General features: G+C 44.2%; 1 protein-coding gene across 2 annotated transcripts; it reads left to right on the forward strand.

Moving 5' to 3' along the window:
• Positions 1-4,667: 4,667 nt before the first annotated feature.
• On the forward strand, positions 4,668-20,149 carry rasef2 (RAS and EF-hand domain containing 2). 2 transcript variants are annotated; one of them, XM_088641340.1, is made up of 17 exons: positions 4,668-5,642; positions 8,570-8,722; positions 11,418-11,508; positions 11,836-11,931; positions 12,620-12,697; positions 13,047-13,162; positions 13,712-13,780; positions 14,065-14,146; positions 14,654-14,727; positions 15,093-15,312; positions 15,605-15,706; positions 16,167-16,305; positions 17,321-17,402; positions 17,739-17,853; positions 18,144-18,257; positions 18,765-18,841; positions 19,012-20,149. In XM_088641340.1, exons 1-17 carry the CDS (start codon positions 5,299-5,301, stop codon positions 19,112-19,114), a joined length of 2,055 nt encoding a protein of 684 aa, XP_088497466.1. In that variant the 5' UTR covers positions 4,668-5,298; the 3' UTR covers positions 19,115-20,149. The 2 variants fall into 2 exon arrangements, with proteins under 2 accessions (XP_088497466.1, XP_088497467.1); XM_088641341.1 differs by having other exon boundaries at positions 12,623-12,697.
• Positions 20,150-20,985: the final 836 nt, after the last annotated feature.

A 20,985-nucleotide genomic window follows, 5' to 3' on the forward strand; every position in this document is an offset into this window, starting at 1 on the left:
CCCGGTTCAGTGAAGAGTTCAGTTGCAGGAGGTCAGACATGAACTGTTGTGCACAGAACAGGAGATGAGTTCTTTACAAGAGCTCTTCTTTCCTTATCGGGCTTGGTAAATGGTGTACATGCAAAGCAGCATGGAGCTCACTGATACATCACAACTCTTGGAATACACACTCCTAGTTCCCTGCAAGGACATTACAGCAGATGATAATAACAGAGCAGAGGGGGCCTTCTCTCTGTTGTCCTTCTTTGACCGTTAGTAGTATACAGACCTAAAGAGCATATTCTTTTCCTGAAAAGTTCCCAGGACGTCGGTTTCAAGAAAATGACTGGGAATCTTGCTCCAGACACTAACTTTCAGTTCTAAAAAGTACCTGCTCTCAGTCCTAAATTTACTTCCTCACAATTTCCAGTGGACCTTCTGTTCTTTTTGTTTTTGGCTGCTGAGCATAAAATAAACCATTAGGATGACTGTCAATATCTTAATGATTTTTTTTATTTTTTACTTATATGAAATCCCCTCTCCTTTAACATACCTGTGTATTCCGTTTAGCCCTGAATTTATTCTGGCTGCTCTTTGAATGTTTTCTAGGGCAGCAATGTCAATAATCAGAAGTGGACTCATTAGTGCACTGTGTAACCTTACTTTGATGGAACCTCTGCACTTTTCAGTATATGATAGGGAAATGCGGGGATCTCTTGGGTCCTACATACAAAAAAAAAAACATTTCTTCATTCCAAGCCCCTTCTAAATTGTGAATGAATATACTGCACTTTAAAAACAGATGAATGTCCGTCATATGTTCTTTCAATCTGTCAAGCTGAATAGTTACTAAGGACTCCTTGTGGTGCTTCATAAACTGCATAATGGAAACAAACAACATGCTTCCATAAACCAGCAGAGCCTGTTAGATTTCTTTAGGAATTCAAAACAATGTACAGCAGCCTGTAATTCACACAAATAAGGGCATGACACCTGACAGCTTCAGGTTAGAAGAACACAGAACCTCAGCCTCACAAGAGTGAGAGGAGAGAAATATTTTACAATATTCAGAAAAATCTGAAAGACCCCAGGTTAAATATCCTCACTTCTGTAAAAATCAGAACAGCCGATGACCGTTCTATAACTACCGTATAACCAAGCACAGAAAGAAAATGACACCTTCCAGGGGTTAGAGCTCTATGATGACTACATCCATGCAGTTTGGGCAACACTGACCCGAACAAGAACAGACTGGGGTGGACAGAGAAAGCAGGATGATTGGAAGGGTTTCATCATAGTTAGCCATTGGTCAAAGAAGCACAAAAAAGAACACAAATGTGGATGGGGTGACAGTTCGCATAACCTTACAAGAGGGGAAGGGAGAGATGGTTTATTTCTCACCACAGTTGCCATAACACATCCACACATCTGCCCCCCCATCCCCCACCCCCGCTTCACAAGGGCATACCCCATTAAAACAATGATAATTTTGGGGTCCCTGAGTCATTCCTGCCCCAGCTCTGGGATGTCATTGTCATCACCTGTGTGTCCACCTTAAATGTAATGTAACTAGATATTTCACATTATAACACTAGTCAAAAAGAATGAAATACATGTGCCAGTACCCCTATCTCAGAGGTGGGCAAGGGTGGTCCTGGAGGGCTTCTGAGTCTGCAGGGTTTCATTCCAACACAGCTCATAATGGCAATCAGTTCATTACTGACAATTTCACAGCTTCTCCCAGCTCTTCAGGTGCTGGGACCTGAAGAGACCTAGAAGACCTGCAGACACACTGTCCAGGACCAGGACTGGCCAGCCATGGCCATAGTGCCCTAGTTCCTTCACCAAAGACCGGCACTGCCAGGTGAGTGGGGCAGCAGTTTGAAATCAGGCTCCTCTGTGCACCACGCCATAGCGCTCCCTGTGCAGTAACAGGCGGTCACATTGCAGATGTTCTTGTTGTTTTGTGTTTCACATTGCAATTGATAAATTAATAATTTATTTCGGGAGATTAAGAACTCCACAGAATATTTGAAAAGACATATTTTTCTTTTGCAAAACCAATTTGCAAAGCCGGAATGACATCACAACCAGCCGACTTGTTCAGAACATTATCATAAATACATGCGGGGTTTTTGCTCATAACATTTTTAGAATCAGTAATGATCTGGGGATTTTTTTCTGTTTGGTCTGAAACAGCAAGCTCTCCAGGACCAGAATGTTTGTGGTGACAAGCAAGTCCGAATGGGTCAGAGATAAACCTATACAGTATCACTTTGTTACAAGGGCATCCATAGCCTTAATGAAGAGGAAGCAGAGGAGGATTCAAAATGATTGTGTTAAAAGTTAATGTGATGTGCTCCAACAAGTACGAAGTACAAAAAAACCCTGTGTATACATGGTTTGTATACAACACAAAGATACTCACTCTCAATTTAAAAATAGTCTTTCCAGCTATCATCTCATACATAAGATGGCTTATCAGTAGGTTTAACCTATGTGCTTTTTATGAATGTAGTGCTTCCAGGAGCACATTTTTTTGCAGTGACTCATAATGGGAGAATAGTTAAACCTAAGGAATGCTAATGTAAAATCAAAGAGTGAGCTGTTTTAGAAGTAATATTTACAAATAATAAGGTACCTTTGTGTGCAGGGTGAACTTTGGCAAGATACACACAGGTTTATCATGCTAACCACCTTGTGTACATATGGAGAACAGGTGGTGTGTACAGCCTAGTCATGCCTTTGAATTAGGGGACTGCAGAGAAACAAACTTCAGAAGATGTTCGTGCTTCTTCATAGTAAAGACTATGCAATACTGGAATACTGAACATACTAAATGATCAGAAAGAAAAACATACTGTCCCTTTTGTAGTGCCTCTAGCCCCCTCTTTCTTGATTATTGTACACAAGAAGTAGTGAAAATCACTGGTTAGTTTCATAATCCCCACTGCCTCCACTGTCTCTGCGTTCCAATCTCTGTGACCACTTTTGCAGTTCAATCCTTATAGACCCCAGGACAAATTCACCAAATTCTGACTATTTTTCCTTCGTTGTTGAAAACCAGATGTCTACAGCACAGTTGCTAAAAAAGAAAACACAATTAGAATTGGCAGAGGTAATGAATCATATTTCATACAGTTACAGATCGACTGTACAACCACAATATGAAAATCGCCTTAGGAGCACAACTAACGGTGTTAGGAATTGGTGGTAAGTGATAAATCCACACCTTTAAGTGAAATAAAAACTCAATATTTACAGAGATGTCGGCCATCTCAGCTGGGAACGGTTTTTCCCCACATCCTGGTAGAGATCCTCTTCCAAGCAGCTGGCACTCATTCCTCGAACTGGGAAACCGACGATGTGCTGGGTTGATAAAAAAAGCCATGGAGACAAGGAGAGCAGCCAGAAGGACCGGATCCCTGCAGAGAGGAATCTGTTACTACGGTTACCACGGGGAGGCATCTGTGCTGAACGGGGCAGCTCAGTCACAGCTGTGACCATCGGTGCTCTCTGTGCTCGTCAGCTACTGGAGGGGCTGCAGCTGATGCCGCTGAGTATACTCTTAAACACGAGCCTCAGGGGTACGTTCACATACTGCCCTCAGGTACAGCTGTTTGTGCCAGAGCCCATTTGTTTTCTCAATTTAATAATAATCATTCCTTACATTTATAAAGCGCCTTTTCTGGACACATTTAAAACGCTTGACAGGTAATGGAGGCTCCCCTCCACTACCACCAGTGTGTAGCCCCCACCTGGACGACGCGCCGGCAGCCAAAGTACGCCAGTACACTCCCCACACATTATCTCTCAGGGGGGAGGAGAGCAGAGTGATGGAGCCAGTTCAGAGATGGGGATTATGAGGAGGCCGTGATGGGTAAGGGCCAATGGGAAACGTTTGTTGAATGTTTTTGGAAACGTGAAGACACTGATAAAGTCAGAGGTAAGACGGCTGTAGGAAAACAAAAATAAAATGAAAATGTTTCACTTTAAAACATAATGAGGGAATTTAAAATGGGTGCTACTCCAAGAGAGTGTGTGTGTGTGTGTTGGGGGAGGTGGGGTTGAATTTATTTTGTCATGGAGCGCAATTCTTTAAAATTGCTTTTGCTATTCTGATAAGAGCAGTAAAACACAGTGAAATCTTGAGGGAAGCATGGCAACAACTAGAATAATGACAATCTTTAAGAAAGATACCTAGACCCTATATTTTTACATTAATAGTTGTTTTTGAAAGTACAGTACTCAGAGGTTGGCTGCATAATCAGTGTAGGAAGATATTTGGTCACTTGCCTTATTTTGAAAGATTGGCCCTGTATTCATAATTAAACATATTGATCTCAATGGAACTCAATGGAATTATAAGGGGTGTGGGGGTGACGAGCAAAGCTTTTGTTTTAAATCTGATTTGAATAATTGTTAATGGGAGAACCGGTTGGGAACTCTTCTGACTCACACTCAGCCTCAGCATCAGCTCTCCTCTTCTGGATTACCAGGTGGGTGGAGCGTGTGTACAAAAGGGAGTTTCTGTGTTCAGTCTGGAAAGGGTCTGTAAAGTCGATACTCTTGTCCGCTGGGATTTTTTTTCTTCCCGGGAATTTCACACATACCAAAAGCGTTGCATAACGCGGTAAACGAATATTGATTTCCTGGAGAAATAAAACCCAATCCTTAATGCTAAATAAAGACTAGAATCACTGGCTACCGTTCTGCGTGTTGCTATAATTTTTACAATAAGGAGATGCTGTGTTTAGTCATATATACAGTGTAAACGTCAGGCTTTGTGGCTTTTTGTTTTTCTAAACGTAAATACCTGGTCGTAGAACCCCGGGAATCTGAACACTAATTCATGGAGTAGAATTGACAAACCAGTATTATGGAGTATTAATAATAAACCAGGTACATGAATTCCGCGGCTTTCACCTTCCAGCCGGTACATTCGGCGACCTGTGCAGGAAGAAATACCAGACACACCCCTGACACGGGTATTAATCGCCGTCAACCTGTTCCTCACGGCGCCCTCCAGGTAGCTCCGCTCGGAGGCGCGAGGCTGCCATTTGCGTAGCAGGCGGACTAGTCGCGAGGAACGCTCCGCGCGCGGCCTCAGCTAGGGGATCCACAGGTGCGTGACGTCAGGGGAGCTGAAGGTGCACTGACCCAAATTTTAAAACAAAGTGCTTTTTTACAAGCACCTGCAAGCTCAGCGAAGCGGAGATTTTTTTTTTACAAGAGTGGTTTCGTTCTGTCGCCATCCGAGAGTTGAGTTGAGTGTTAAGTTTGTCCTTCTCGCCTTTGCGGAACCAATCCGTGAACTACATGTATATTCTGATGGATTCCCCATTAGCTGACACAGACAGCCAGCCCGACCTGCAGAGACTGTTTTCTGCCTGCGACCTGAACAAGTCGGGCAGGATCGAGTATGAGGACTTTGCGGCGGTGTGCCGGGAGCTGAACGTCCGCAGCTCCGAAGTGGCCTTCCTGTTCAACAAGTTCGATGTGGACCAAGACGGCTGTATCGATTACAGTGATTTCTCGGCCCGGTTCCACGAGGTGTCGGAGACTCTGGACCTGGCTGCGCTCGGGGGAGCCCCGCACGAGCCCAGCAGCCCCTGGGAGGACTTTGAGGACAGGATGGGGGACGAGATCGGTTACCTGGGGAGGTAAGGGTGCCGGCATGCGCCCCGGTGGGGTGTTTTGCTCTGTCTCCAGCCGATGCTTTGCCAGTGAAGTGGATCGATACGGCCAGCTGGCAGAGACAATTGACAAAGGGGCGACTGTTCTCTTCCCTGCGACTCCGGCACCAAGCCAGTTAGGAAACGCGCTGAGAGGGGAAGAGAACCTCATGGAAATGAAGAAGTTATCTCAGTAATCATTAACTGTTTTCTGGTTGTGGAAAATGTTGCGTATTTTTGTTTTTTTGTTAGCTTCTGCTGTGCTCAAGGATTTGAAACAAGTCGGACACTGCACACACTGTCCCGACGCAATCAAACGTTTAGGGTACATTGAGCCACGACAGAAGTCTATATTCCCCTCGCGACGGGAGGCTAGATTTTAATATAGTCAGTCTTAAATGTACTTTTTTTTTAAAGTAGAAGGCTTCCCAGTCTAAAAACAGAAGTACCCAGGACATTGGGTATCGGTCGTTTAGTGTTCAGTGTATAGTGGGGACACTGACACCGAGCAAAGCGCTTGACAGTGTAAACTTTAGAGCACTGAAAGGTGTTGATTGAGGCTTTTATAGCAGATCATTAATTTAAAATGCGTCTTCTTTTTTTTTTGTAATCTCTCAAATCGGCCAACCAACCGGACATCAGTTACACGGGAATCTACTTTGGTGACGCATTTGTTTGACCGGATCCGCGGCGAAAGTCGAGCTGCTCGGAGGCGCGTTCAGAGAGTGATGCAGCCAAATGCACGCAAATCGGCCAGTTCGCTCCCAGGGCGACGAGAAACTCTTTCAGTTCCTCCAGGAGAACCGTCACTAGAGCACAGAGGATTTTTTTAAAACAGTCTAGCATTTCAAACATTTTTATTCAAAAGTAATTTCGAATGTAATACCCCACCACGCCTTCAACAGTACGAAACAGAAGCTTTTTGAATTACCACATCATTTTACCGCACTTTTGACAAATATGAGTAACTTAAAGCCAATCAATACATTTTAATAATACTTTAGGCTACCCCTTGTCTTCTGAATTTTAATGACACCGACTGACAAAATTACGCACTCCTTTTGTTTTTAACCTTTCCGTGCATTTAGTCCTGTTGAAAATATAGAAGAATACTATTTCATATACCCCTTTCAAACATTTACTGTATATCCCTATTTCTGTACCGCATCAGTGCCGTGCAAAATATCTCCCCGTTCTAAAATAGTTTCCAACTTGAAACATAAGAGAAAATCTCAAAAACAAGTTTCTGTTTATTATGTTGTAGCCCTTACTATGGTTTGGCGTCCTTGGAAATTTAGGAGTCACACAGTTCGAGACAAACTCATCCCAGGAATAAAAGCAGGCGCAGATCACGTCCTGTGGAATACAGTAAGTCGAATTCACCCATCTACATCTTCCTTGCTGGTGTCTGCCCCCAGTTTGATTTTAATTTTGTATTGTGGCATACTACAACGGTTTAATCCTCTTAATTCGTATCACTCACTGATGAAACGGTAATTAAACACTTCATACTTTGTAGTTGTATTTATTCGGTATTCTACGTAAATTCATCTCCAGAATTTAGTTATTGTTAATTTGTTAATATAAGTGATGAAAGCAATAGAAACGGGGTGGGGGGGGGGGCGTTTACATTAAATCCCAGGTTCTTTTATAAAGGACACAGAGTTGAAGGGGGCCACCGGATCGGGGGTCTCACCGGCTGGCTCCCCTCAGCTGCCGTGAATGCGGCGGCTGGGTCTTGTGCGGCACGATTTGTTGACGCCTCTCTAATTAGGAATTGTCCCCGCATCCTGATTGGATGATGCTACCTGTTGCTGCTGCTGTATTTAGTTTGTTTCTGCGGAGACGCAGTCTTCTTCACAGATAAAGGCATCACCGCAACAACGGTTAAATGGTTGTAGTTTCCCTGTCTTAAAAAAAAAATAGGCGCCTGGCTTTTCCATTTTTCAACAACGCCTCGTGAAGAATAATCGCACCCTATTTATTGCTGACCAGCGCTGTGAAGACACCGTGGTAAGGCTTGTAAACAACGAGTAAATTGGTCGTCAAAGCCTTCGTGCTGAAAAATAATTAAAAAAAATAAATTTAAAATTTAAAACAATTAAACATTTAAAAAGATGTTATGTACAAATGTGAAAGACCGCAGTGGTGCCATGTTTTATTGTTCTAAGCAATACAACCCTATTGTTTGGATGACGCAACAGCGCGGAAGCACGGAGTTGACCTTCTTCAGCAGGGGCAGAGTTTTTATTAAAAATAATTTTAATTTTATCACTTGATTGTGTAATTATTTTTAAAGTTCTGTATGAATGCATTCAGAAAATGTTTTGGAGCTTTTATAAATTGCGATTAAAACAACGATCGGTGCAGATTAGAACTCTTACCTACCCTAGATTCGTAATACTTGAGTGTATTTAGTTGTAAATAGCCAACATATGTTTTAAGTGTTGATGGAGCGTTTAAGATGTGTGTTGGAAAACATCAGAGACTAACTGAGACGGATCCCATGGATGTTGAATTTCAAAGTAAAAGTATTTCATGTCATTTGATTGCCTAGGAACAGTTCAACCATTTTTTTTTATCATGAACGTCCTCGCATTGTTAGTCTAAAATTATGAGTTTAATTAATATTGCATTATGTGTGCTGCAAGCAAAAAAGTGGCAACTCAGCACCATGACTTTTGTATTACAGTGTTGTTGTTGTTGTTTTGCTGACACTTTTAAGCAAGGCGACCTAAATTCAAGACAAATGCAATGAAATGGCAAGCAGAGCAGAAATGCAGTTTAAGTGAGAACAATTCTCCTGATTCTGAGATGAATCACATGGCTCAAAATGAAAGTTTCCAATAAGGGACGCCAAAGCAGGTAGTGTTTGGTGTAAGAGGTGCCAGTAGGCGTCTGTGTGTCTGTCCCAGGGGGCAGGAACAGGTGGCACGGCTGTACCAGCAGATCCACGCCTTCTCCGACGACGCTCTGCTGCAGCAGTACGAGTCCCTGATCGACACGCTGGTGACGGAGCACCGGGGCCACCGCCTGGAGACCGAGCAGCTGGAGAGCGCACTCAGGCGGTACGTGGACACCCTGGGCTGGGCTGGGCTGGGCTCTGGGGAGAGGACAGCAGGCAGGAGAGCACACTCAGGCGGTACGTGGACACTCTGGGCTGGGCTGGGCTCTGGGGAGAGGGCAGCAGGCAGGAGAGCACACTCTGGGCTGGGCTGGGCTCTGGGGAGAGGGCAGCAGGCAGGAGAGCACACTCAGGCGGTACGTGGACACTCTGGGCTGGGCTGGGCTCTGGGGAGAGGGCAGCAGGCAGGAGAGCACACTCTGGGCTGGGCTGGGCTCTGGGGAGAGGGCAGCAGGCAGGAGAGCACGCTCAGGCGGTATGTGGACACCCTGGGCTGGGCTGGGCTCTGGGGAGAGGGCAGCAGGCAGGAGAGCACACTCAGGCGGTACGTGGACACCCTGGGCTGGGCTGGGCTCTGGGGAGAGGGCAGCAGGCAGGAGAGACAAAGCAGAGGTGTGCAGTCCTGGTCACCTGTGTGCCTGCAGGTGTCCGCGACATGAAATTGGTGCAGTTAAACTTACAATGGTTTTGATTTTAGGTTGTTAGTGAGATTACGCCTTAATTTCAATAACCTTATTGAGATACCCAGAGACAGTAAGAGATTAAAAACCCTCTAGAGTTGAGTGTTATCAGTGATGTTTACCTTGCAGTAGGTTTGGAGAGGGTTTGATGAGGAGGGAGATGGACCAACCTACTGTAGTATGTCTGTGTTTTATAAATCAAGAACAGCATACCTGAGCTACCAAATACCTCTTTCTTCATGTGCAACACTGCTATTCCTTTACAAGAATAAAACGCATCTGGGAAAGGATTGCAAAGTTTTTTTTTTAACAGTGAGTAAATAACCCATTTTGCTTGACTGTTCCTGCATTATGGATTCAGATTTCCTGTGGTGGAAGGATAGTAATGCTAATCTTCGCATTGTTTTCTCTTCAAGGGCTGCTTGTGCCCTGAGGAACACCCGTATCAATTTTTTTTCTTACGAGCTTTTGAAAGCTGGTGAATTGTTTGTAATGCCTCAAGGATACATTCCTGCACGGGGGGCATTTTGTTTTTCATTTTGGCCCTCCTGCAACATGTGCTGCAATTAAAAAGTGTAGTGTAGTGACGAAAGTGGGTATCGCTTTTCTGAAAATGTAAATCCGTACTAGTTGGAAATAATTTCTTTCAAAGTCTGTGATTCATGTAGGCTGTTCTATTAAACCGTACCTCATCCTAAGACTTCCATTCCTTACTGAGGCTCCCTCTAGGTGATTAAGGTTTCGTGTTCCACCTACATGGCTCACTGACACGCTATTCAAACTGCTCCCCTCCCTCAGATAACAAAGGGACAGGGAGAAGTCATTGAAAAATATTTTTCATCTGCACATTCTCCACTCCTTATGACTCCAGAGAGACGTTTGTCCAGCTATGAGATATCTGGGGTTTTGCTCTTAAAAATCACACTGATGTAATGTATAATGTTTCTTTATTAGCCCTATACAATTTCTTGCATTACTGCATACTCCAGCTTTTCTCCATGGAGACACAGACACACAGAAAGGGAGAGAAGCTTGGGGTCAGAGCACAGGGTCTGCCATTGTACGGCGCCCCTGGAACAGTTAGGGTTAAGGGCCTTGCTCAGGGGCCCAACGGAGTAGGATTCCTCTGCCGACCGCGGGATTTGAACCGGCAACCTTCCAGTAACAGGCGCAGATCCTTAGCCACAGAGCCACCGGTCCACCCAATGATGGTGTGCATTGAGACATGATTGCTCTCTGCCGTTTGTGGAGCTGGAATAAGACAGCATCCTGCTCTTAGTACCCAGAGTTTGTTTCTTGATATCGAAAGATTCGCCTGGCTGAAAAAAGTCCTTCTAAACTTGGAGGCATAGTAACATGGTGGTTCGTACTGCTGCCTCACAGCTCTGGGGACCTGGGTTTTGCGCTGGTCTGGGACACCCTCTGTGTGGAGTGTGCACGTTCTCCCCTTGTCCACGTGGATTTCTGCTTGGTAGTCTGGCTTCCTCGACCTTCCTAAATACATGCAGGTTAGGTCTGCTTGGCTGTTCGAGATCACACCCCTGTGGTTTGTGCCCCTTAGACAACTGCTTAAGGCATGATGCACCACCTGCCAGTTACACATGACAGAAGACCATCACTCAACATTTGCTGGCAATGTTTCCAATAGTTTTCAGAAAACATTTTATGTGACAAAAGAACAGAAGTTCTCCTATGGGCATTTTCATTGTAGTATTATCTTACTAAGAAAAACCACAAGGCGTTTTTAACCATGCTTAATTATATGACATGCTGGGAGCACATATTGGATTTTATACATTTCTGACCAAATGTAGATCTCTTTTGAAATTCTGGATAAGAAAATGGACCGCAAGGTACAGCTGAAGGTGAGGCATGTGGCATCTTCCTCTGTGCACGTGTCTCTGTCTGTGCAGTGTGCCAGGTGTCCACCTGCTGATGACAGAAGACGATGAGGAGGGTTTGGAGGGGTAGGGTACTTTAACCCCTCTGCAAAGGAGGCAGAGGGTCCCAGAGGATGCTGACTTAAAGGCCTGACTGTCCGTGATGCAGCAGTACTGTGGTTCCCATGCGGTAAATGAAAGGCTCTTCTGGGCTGCAGGTTCCCATGCCCACTCTGCTCTTGAGCTCCGGATGACCCAGGCGAGTGACTTGCCTGAGCAGTGTGCCCTTGTCCTGCAGGGCAGAGGAAATGACAGCACAGCAGCTGACCGAGCTGGAGGAGGACTTGCAGCAGCAGCTGGCCAGTGTGGAGAAGAGGGTCCGAGAGGAGGTGAGGGGGGCCGGGGAGCCTGCCTGGGGGTGAGAGAGCACCAGCCTATAATGAGAGGGGCTGGCGTGTGCACTTGCTGAGCGAGGGCAAGAGGAGCATCCTGGTGAGGACCTGAACCTGGCGATGGATCCAGGGAAATTGTTAAAGGGAAAGGGCATTGTTACTATATTAAAGCAATTTCATTAGACCACTTTAATAAAGATGTATGATATGATGGGGGCTGAATTGCAATATTTCGAATTATGCAGAAGGGCCCGCCGAGTGGGGCTCGCGCTGGGAGACATGCTCCCCTGTCCGGGCTCCGGTGCTTGACTTTCATGCTTTCAGGAGCGGCAGAGGCTGGAAGCCGCCGTGGCGGAGATCCAGAGGAGACACGAGAGCGAAGTGGCGGATCTGCAGGTGGCCGTGGAGAGGCTGCGGAAGGTGCGAGCACTCGGGGGGCACAGGGGAGCTCTTGGTGGGTCTTGCCAGGGGATTTGCAGGAAGCTGACGCGGCTTCCTCCTGGTGTTTGCAGCAGAGGCTGGGAAGAGCAGCTTGCCTTTTGATAGCTTAGTTAGTGCTTTTCAACCTCTGTCAGTTATAGGGAGATCACTAAAGTTGCTTCCAGCAGGGAAAGACGGAAAACTCTTTCCGATGTGTCATTACTTGTACACATAGAAGCTGGGCAACCAGTACCTCTTGTATACCTTAGCTTATTCCTGAATAGTGATGATACAAATGTATCAGGTAATTGCATATTTCTAGAACACACCAGACTAATATTAGTCCACCTGGTGTGGCCACAAGGCTAAAGCTGGTACCACTATCCATGTCTTTCAGGACAGTAATGTTTGAATGAACAAAAGCTCCCTGCAAACGTGAGCACCTGTTCACTGCATCTCCTCCTTTATATCATACAGAACAGCATAATATCCTTATTTAATAGTCCCAGGAGGCCATGTTATTAATGTTCACAGGACGTAATTACCAGGGCTGTGGATTACCCTTAAATTACTTTGAGATTTTTTTCTCTAATGTTCAAGCAAAGATGACAGCAATAATATGTCCCAATTTAACACTGTTTAGTTGTGCATTGAATTATGCTCTGTTGTAATATGTTTTTTTTTATAGCAGCAAGAGGAATTCTGGCACAGCAGCTCCAGGGAAGACATTCATCAGCTAAAAGATCAGATCACTGAGATGACTCAGGTATGTTGCAAAATTATAAGAAGAATGTTAATGGCACGTAGAGAATCCATGTTAATAGGACTGCTTAATTATATGGAAGAGAGGTTGTTTATTGAAATTTGTAGTTCATGTCCAAAGAATTCCACATATTCATTGGACACATCTTAGTTTTCTCTTCTTCATTTAACAGACCCTGAGTTCAGTTGTTTATCCTCCATTTCTCCATACTGTGTGTGATGGATAAGGTGCACTGATAAATAAACCCTAAATTGTCTTCTTCCCATGCAACCTCCATGAGCCTCAATGTCTAAAGAGGGAAGGAAAAGCATTGCATGTCCCAATTCTCTACAGCATTCTCTGATTTCCCCAGGAAAATGAGCAGCTGAGGAGCTCGCTTGTGAAAGCCCAGATGAGCGTTTCCATTCTGCAGGTAGAAATGGATAAACTGAAGAACGAGTATGCAGACCAGAAGCTGCAGCACGAGCGGTGAGGGGAGGCGATCTTGTGGGGCCAGTGTACTCGGGAACAATCTGTGAAGGATCTGTCTCTGGCAATACCAGCACTTCCCTGCATTTACAGTGTCTCATTGAGAACTTGCTTAATCGCTTGTGGAATACACTTTGACAGGCCTGTATAGATCCAGTTGGTTGGAACGGAGCAGGGTTAGTCAGCCTTGGTGCTTTTATTCGATGCCATTAGAGGAACCGTCCAGTAACTGTAATTACTGAATTGGTTCTTAATGGCCTCATAAACCTAAATGCTGAAGATCACTTTGATAATTAAGGATTAGCTGAAGGTACAGACTTGCAGAGAATTAATGGGCTCAGGTTGGCTACCCCTGGAATATGAGGCTTTCTAGACAGAACTGCAATGTTTGGATAAACTGTGGGAGATTTGGGGATTTTAAATGTTTTTTTCTTGCAAATCTGGGTGCATAAGCTTGCTCCACTGCTAGGCTAGTGTGGTATGGCGGGAATGTTCTTGCGCCCTGTCCGGGGGTCATGTCGGGCTGCCTTTTGTTTTCTGGTGTCGCAGGGAGAAAGAGGTCCTGCGGAAGATGCTGGCTGAACGTCAGTCCTACTGCAATCAGATTGAAATCCTCCAGTAAGTCCCCGATGTCAGAAATGTCAAATCTATTTCCAGGTCCCATCATTCAAGAATATGGTTCCTGATTCAACGAAGGAGTTGAATGGTAAAACGCAAAAAAGGACTTAAAGTCTAAAATGCCTCCTCCGCTTTATTGCAAGTTTAATATTTTTTTTAACACTGGAGTCCCTGTACAGAGCTTTCTCCAGTTTAGACGTTTTCAGCGTTTGTCCACAGTGAGTTGTCTTCTGTACCTCTTGCCTCCACGCGTGTCCAATGTCCCTCTGCTGCATGTTCACTAGGACGATGAACAAGAAGCTGTACGACAGCAATGACGGGCTGCGCTCAGCCTTGGTGAGCAGCGTGGGGCTGGGGAAGAAGAGGGTGAGTGCCTCTCTCGGGAGAACCGGCACTTTACTTAGTTTGCTTGTACTTATTGTTCTTTAAACTTTTTTTCCCCTCCATTTTAAGGAAGGAGGCAGGCCAGCTGCTGTAAATCTGTGGCAGTTGGAAATCTTGATTTAGCTGGTTACGGTCTCTGTGGGATGTGTGACATTTTCTGATCGCCTGAACAATGTGTGGGACAGTGCTAGAGGACACTGTTGGTACGAATATATATTGAGTTTTTCTTAACGCCGCATGTAACGTAAAGTGGAGGGTGTTTATGACTAAGGTATTAAAGCTCTCGGGAGAATCTCTGTGCTTTAGACGAGTGAATGAGAGGACCTTGGCATCTTATTAAACTTGCTTCCACTCCATATGGAACTGCGCTGTGACTTCTCCACAGCGGAATTTTGAAATTGTAGGGATGCAAGGTCTTTGGGTCAGTCTGAATATTTCCAAGATCTGTTTTTTTTTTTTTAATTTTCTTTTTGGTGTTCTCTTCTCTAGCATCTGTCGATCAGGGATGAGAGTCCGCTATTGAGTTTAAAGCCTGGTGACCAACGCATGCTCAATTACAGCAGGTAAAGACCCAGGATGTGGACAGGAAGTGCTAAGGACAGGTATCCCGTGAGGCTTAAGTCTTTCACTTTCTTGAGAGAGTGATGGCTTTGTGAGGTGGCCCAATACAGCCCAGTGCCGTCTGTCATCTGATAGTTTAAATCCGACACTCCATTCCTTGTTTGCCTTAGATTTTTGTCTCATTGGTGGTGTTGTCAGTTACCATCACCATCTCTTTCTTTACATCTAAATGCTTTTCTTCAGTGAGCGCACATCCCTCATTGCGAATGTGTACAGGGGCAGAGGGGGAAATAAATGCTTCACCTTGCGTTCCTCTGCCTGGCGCAGTGTAGTCAAACTTTACAGCTGCGGCTATTCGTTCGTCAAGCTTTGCCAGCGAGGACGATGCCATGACGGTGGATTCTTACGAGCCAACAGACACCAGATACTCCCAGGTGGCCAGCTGGGCGGACAGGTACCTGGACAGCGGTGTGTCTGTGTCTCTGGAGCCAGGCGATGACTCCGGCAGCGAGTACGAAAGCGACGACAGTCCCAACTCCGTGGAGACCGTGCACTACAGCTACTCCTACGTGCAGTCAGACGTAGAGGTAAACACAGCCGTCTCCCAGCTAAGACCGTCGGGGTGCTACATAGAAGTGATCCTCATTACACGGTACCAGGTGCTCGTTTACTTTTCATGAAATGCATGTCTTTTCTAAGCCAGAGTGGGCTTAGCCCCTCGTTTTCGTCGAGCGGATCATTCAGTGATGACGCTTCAGTACATTTGTTCTTCCCCTATGGAAAGACACGTTTTTTTCCCCATATCGCAGATGACGAAACGTGAGGTCGGGAAACTAAGTAAAAAAATATAACAATGCATAGTGCTCTTCATTGTCTCAGATGTCAGATTTGAAGTCGGAGGGGACGGCCTCCGTCGCCCCCAGCCGGCGAAGTTCCATTGCCTCTTCCATCCGGAGGCGTCTCCCAGCGTTCACCCCCAAGGTAGGGGCCCGCAGTACTCGGGGCTACTCAGGGCTGCTCAGTGCAGGAGGGAATCAACGTTTTTAGCAAAGAAGAATAGGTTTAAAAGCCAGACAGCAGCCTGGCTGAGCGAGACTTCCTGGGAACCTGCAAAGTGGGGTGGAAAGCATGCCTACGAGTTTCATTAGGGATCTGTGCTCTCAAGACGAGCAGCTTTGCAGCCTCGACAGACCATTATATGAACGTGCCTCAGCACGAAGCACCCAGAGGAGTGAGCACAGCCACAGCAGTACCCAGGCTCGTGTATCAAGCAGGCCCTGACTGAAGCTCGGGCAGTAGTGGGGTTTAATACCCTAGGTGCACAAGTGGGTGATTCCAGTCTCTTTATGGCATTGAGACGAGGGACGAACATCTTCATCGGGGGTTAGAGGTACTGAATTAAAAAAAAAGATCTGGGCTGAGAGTTCACCTGTCTGCACAGCCAATGGACACTGTTGATGCTGAAGCCCCTGGGCCGATGTACAGACTGGTCTTGGCTGGGGATGCAGGAGCAGGGAAGTCCAGCTTTCTACTCCGGCTGAGCACGAACGAGTTCAGAGGAGACATTCAGACTACATTAGGTAAGAAATAACAGGGTGCTCTCTTAATTACTCAATTGAAAACTTGAATCATTGCCCTCTAGGTACCGGATGGTATTTTTATTTTTATTAGTCATAATTATTGTGGTTTTCATTACCATGAACTGGGAAATGTAATCAGCCCAAAGGGGACATTTTTACAGAACGTGAGCAAAGAATGCTATGCGGTAGATTTTCCAATAATTCTGAAGATAGGATGTGTGTCTTGCACTAGCCCAGTTCAGATGGGGGAGTTGCCATTTGCTCTTTGATCACCTCATGTGACCAGATGACATTATTAAAAATGTAATTAGGCTGGTAGGATCTCTCACACACATTCACGAGAAATACAGAAATCTTGCAGATGCTGAAATCTACTTATTCTGTCTGAAGGTTGGTATTAACAAACAGTCACTTTGACAGTTTATAGTCTGAACCCGACTTCAGTCTGCCCTTTTGCAAGGTTGGAGTCCCTTTTTCATACAAAGCAGAGGCATTGCTACCTGTGGCCTTAATTAGACTGCTTTTAGAATTTTAAATAGAAAGCATTTTAGTTTGATGGACAAATGTAAGCTCTTTCTCCTCTCAAGCTGTAGTTTGTCTTGAAGCCTTATCATTGGTGCTGGCCAATTGGATACATGCTGTGGTTTAAATAAAATAGCTTCTTATTGTTCTGTATTGCCTGCTGCATGTTACTGTGCTTTGTTGTGTGGTCATTATTAATTACTGTAAGTAATGTACTGTGCATATTGTATGGAAGTGCTGTCTGTTGTGCTGTACATGTCCCAAGAGAACAGCGTGAACAGGAATCCCAGTGTATGTCGCTCTCTCAGCTTTGTTCTATTGAAAGGCTTTTGATTGGAGTTTGTGAATTGGTAAGTAGGAAAGAATTGTCCAAAAGACTTGTAGCTGCTGCTCTTCCTCTCTGCTCCTTTAAAGGACGCATGAATGTACAGTGTATACTGTATAGAGACTTAATCTTAGGGAGTCCCATTGAACATCTTTCTCTTTTCTGTAGGAGTCGATTTCCAAATGAAAAAGATGCTGGTTGATGGGGAACAGACGACTTTGCAGATCTGGGACACTGCAGGACAGGAGAGGTAAAGGTGTTCATCCCTGCCTGTTCTCCTTTATAGAAGAGAAGAGGTTAGTTTGTGACCAAAATGGAACCACTTAAAGTGTGCATTTTTAATAACTGACAAACTGTTGTGCCTGATCCTAAAGTGCACATTAATTTGGAATACGAACTCCAGCATGGTTTAATTCCGGAAAAATGGCAAGCTGTGGAGAAGATCGCTCTACTTACACCACGTTTGAGTTCATTCTGTGTGAAAGTTTTCTGGCTTTCTGCGCCCCTGCTGAAAGATTTGCAACCTCTCGCCGTGGAAAGCTGATTTACAGCTTGTTTAAAAAGACCTTGCTGACCCCGTCATCAGGTTCCGCAGCATTGCCAGGTCGTACTTCCGGAAGGCTCATGGGATACTGCTGCTGTACGACGTCACCTCGGAGAGCAGCTTCCTCCACGTCAGAGAGTGGATCGACCAGGTTCAGGTACAGCAACGCACGCGGGCAGCTGGGTCCCGTTTCCTGTTTGTACACAAAGTAATTTTAATATTGTAAAGTTCTTTTTTGGGGGAAAAAAAAGAATACTAACCAAGCTGCTTGCCTAATATCATGAATAAAGCCATCCTAAATGTGTACTGGGAAGAACAACTAAATCGAGTCACTCCTGTGTGATGATTCAGAAGTCTACATTCTCATTTGGCACGTGGAGAAGAACTGAAGGGTGTGGTTTGGCAGACTTATCGGGCAATTTGAACAGCTTTAAAAAATCTTCCCAGGATTCCACAGTCGACCACATCCCCATGTGTCTGATTGGGAACAAGACCGACCTGAGGACAGAGGAGACGGAGTCCAGCTGCGTCCACACGGTACATGGGGAGAAATTAGCCATGGTAAAATGCTCTTGTTTTTGTCATGTCAGATGGAATATAAAAGTCTTGTTTATACACATTTGAAAGCTTTGAGAGTAATATTTAAAATAAATAAGGTGTGGATTGGCTATGGACGCCCAGTTTATGGGAATGGGTGCAGGGTGCAGTATCCAGAATCTGGCTCCTGAGGCGCAGACCTCTTCGAAGCTACAACTGGAGTTTTTCATTCCTGCTCCGTTCTTCATAAACCAGGTCTTATGGGCTTGGATAACTTTAATAACTTTTCCCTGGACTTTGCTGGTGTTTTCAGTAGCCATAGAAAACCTGCAGAAGCAGTCGCCCACCTGTGACCAGTGACCCCTGGGCTACAACCACAACCCCCGATTCTCATGACCATTTCAAAATCATTGAGTTTTGACCCAGTAAAGCCTTGATGATTCAGTTGTACAGTTTGCAAATGTCTTGCCTTGCATGGTGTATTTCTGTCAGGCTTTCTTCAGAGACTTGACATGATTCTTGATTTTGCAGGCCTACAATGCCCTGTTCTGTGAGACCAGCGCTAAGGAAGGGACTAACGTTGTGGAAGCTGTCCTTCATCTTGCACGGTAATACAGACTTACGGTTCACTTCCTTGGGAAAGGCTGGGGGGACTTGACTGTAAAATCATGCTCTATTACTACATTCATAATATTATCAACTTTCACTTGCTAGCCAGAACCAGGGTTGTTAGGGTTGGTTCTGTATGCTCAACTCGGTTTTCTTTTTTTCAACTCAGGGAAGTTAAAAAGAGCTCAGTTCTGAGAAGGAAGTCGGAGCCACAGATGAACGTGACTATTGTGGACGGTAAAAAAGCCCTGAGCAGCTGCTGTAAGATGTAAGAATTTGAATGTTTTCCACAAGGAAACAGCAGGGCTGACACCAGTGAGAGACATCCTGCACATTTTGGCTGGCTCCAGAATGCAGAATGAACTCGCATTAAAGAAGACTGACATTTTGTGCAACTCTAGCTTTGTCTTAAAGGTTTGACCAGATTCAAACCAGTAAGACACAGACTCATGATGATCAGAAAAAAAAGCATTTCAGAAACATTTTCCTCCCGAGAAGTAACTGCTTGGATTTTTTTCAATGTGTATTACTTCAAAAGCCATTTTTTTAACATCTGGACTCTCGCAAAGAATCTTGTCTTGGGACACTGAAGGATACCTTCCCATTTTTTTAAGATTTTTGCCATTCAGGTCAACACTAGAAACTAGATTCATATAGCACTGCTTAACTAATTTTATAACCTCCAATTGTATTGTTTTCTTAGATAAGCCATTTCATATAAGCTTGAAGCGTTTGAAAGATAGAACCTTTCCCATGTTTCTTCTTCAGTGTTGATGGGAGAGGAGTGTTTATTCTGCAGCTTTCCAATCTGTCACTCTCTCCCAATATTCAAAATGTAATACAAAATGCAGAGGAACTGTCTTGGGTAACATGCATGCTTACAGGGGAGTTTCTTTTATGCACTTTTAATGAAAAGTTCAGTTCAAGTACACTGATGTTAATGAGTGCTGACAGTGTTTGAGGGATGGCACAATGTTTAACTGTTAGGCACAGAACCATGCACTATTTCCCGAGATGGTTTTCTAATGCAAAATCAGAGCAACTGTTCAAATATGGTTTACAAATTCTTAAGCTACTGTAGTGGGATAAGTATTTTAAATGTTTTGTATAACAATTTGCTATGAATGTATTTTATATTAAAATGTTTTATATTTTTAATAAGACAACTTTTGCATTTGAATACCTCAAAACAATGAAGGACCGATTGTACATTTTTTAGCATAGATGTCTATTAATGAAAAACATTTAGTGTTTTGAACTTGGCTATGTGTATAAAAGGAAATAAATATTCAAACATTTAACAATGATTTGCAAAGTAGTATTTTTTTTAAATGAGAAACTACTTGTTTTGGAATACAACTTGGAAAAAGGTGTTACGGACATTTTTCCTCACTAAAGTTTCATTGAAGACTGGTGTTGATTGTAGTTGATTTAAAAATTATTCTAAAAGATGCTCATGTATAATATTAAGCAGCTAGATTAATTGAAATGACTGAAATCCAAAAATGCTGGACTTCAAATGAGTAAGAAGATAGACATCCTGCCATCTTAAGCAGGCCCATGCCACTTTTGCCAAATGTCACTATATCTCACTTAATGGTTTAAACAACGTCCTTTGATCTAGCTGCTACAGTTGCAGAAGCAATCTGTTTTGTGACTATAATCCAATTCTTTTCATGTTATTGGTTGTTAAACTCTGCAGCGTGAACAGGTATTTTTAATACAACTTTTAAATCCCCCTCCCCCTTATATACATGATGCAAGCATGTGTAAATACATCCTTCTTCAATGCAGCTTATAAAACCTATTCCAATAATCTTCAGTAGTTGCTGAATCTGAACTATAGGCATTGTACAACTACTTGTGACTTCACAGATTTTTCACCTGATTGACAATGTTTAAGTTTTACTGGTTGCTTTCAGCTTGACTCCTTAAAACCCTTATGCACAATTAACGGACCTATGACAAATTAAAGCTTGAACTTCATTCCAATTAGATCACTGAGCTTATGCAAAGTGTCCCACGTGTAAGTAAAATCCTGCTCGATGGAATGCAATGTCTGCACCACCTCACTTGAAAATGTTACAAGATAATGTTTTATAGACTGTTACAGAAGAGCGTGTTCTCTGATTTGAAATATACA

Source organism: Lepisosteus platostomus, chromosome 7 (genome assembly GCF_059453375.1).
Source record: "Lepisosteus platostomus isolate fLepPlt1 chromosome 7, fLepPlt1.hap1, whole genome shotgun sequence".
Taxonomy (NCBI): Eukaryota; Metazoa; Chordata; class Actinopteri; order Semionotiformes; family Lepisosteidae; genus Lepisosteus; species Lepisosteus platostomus.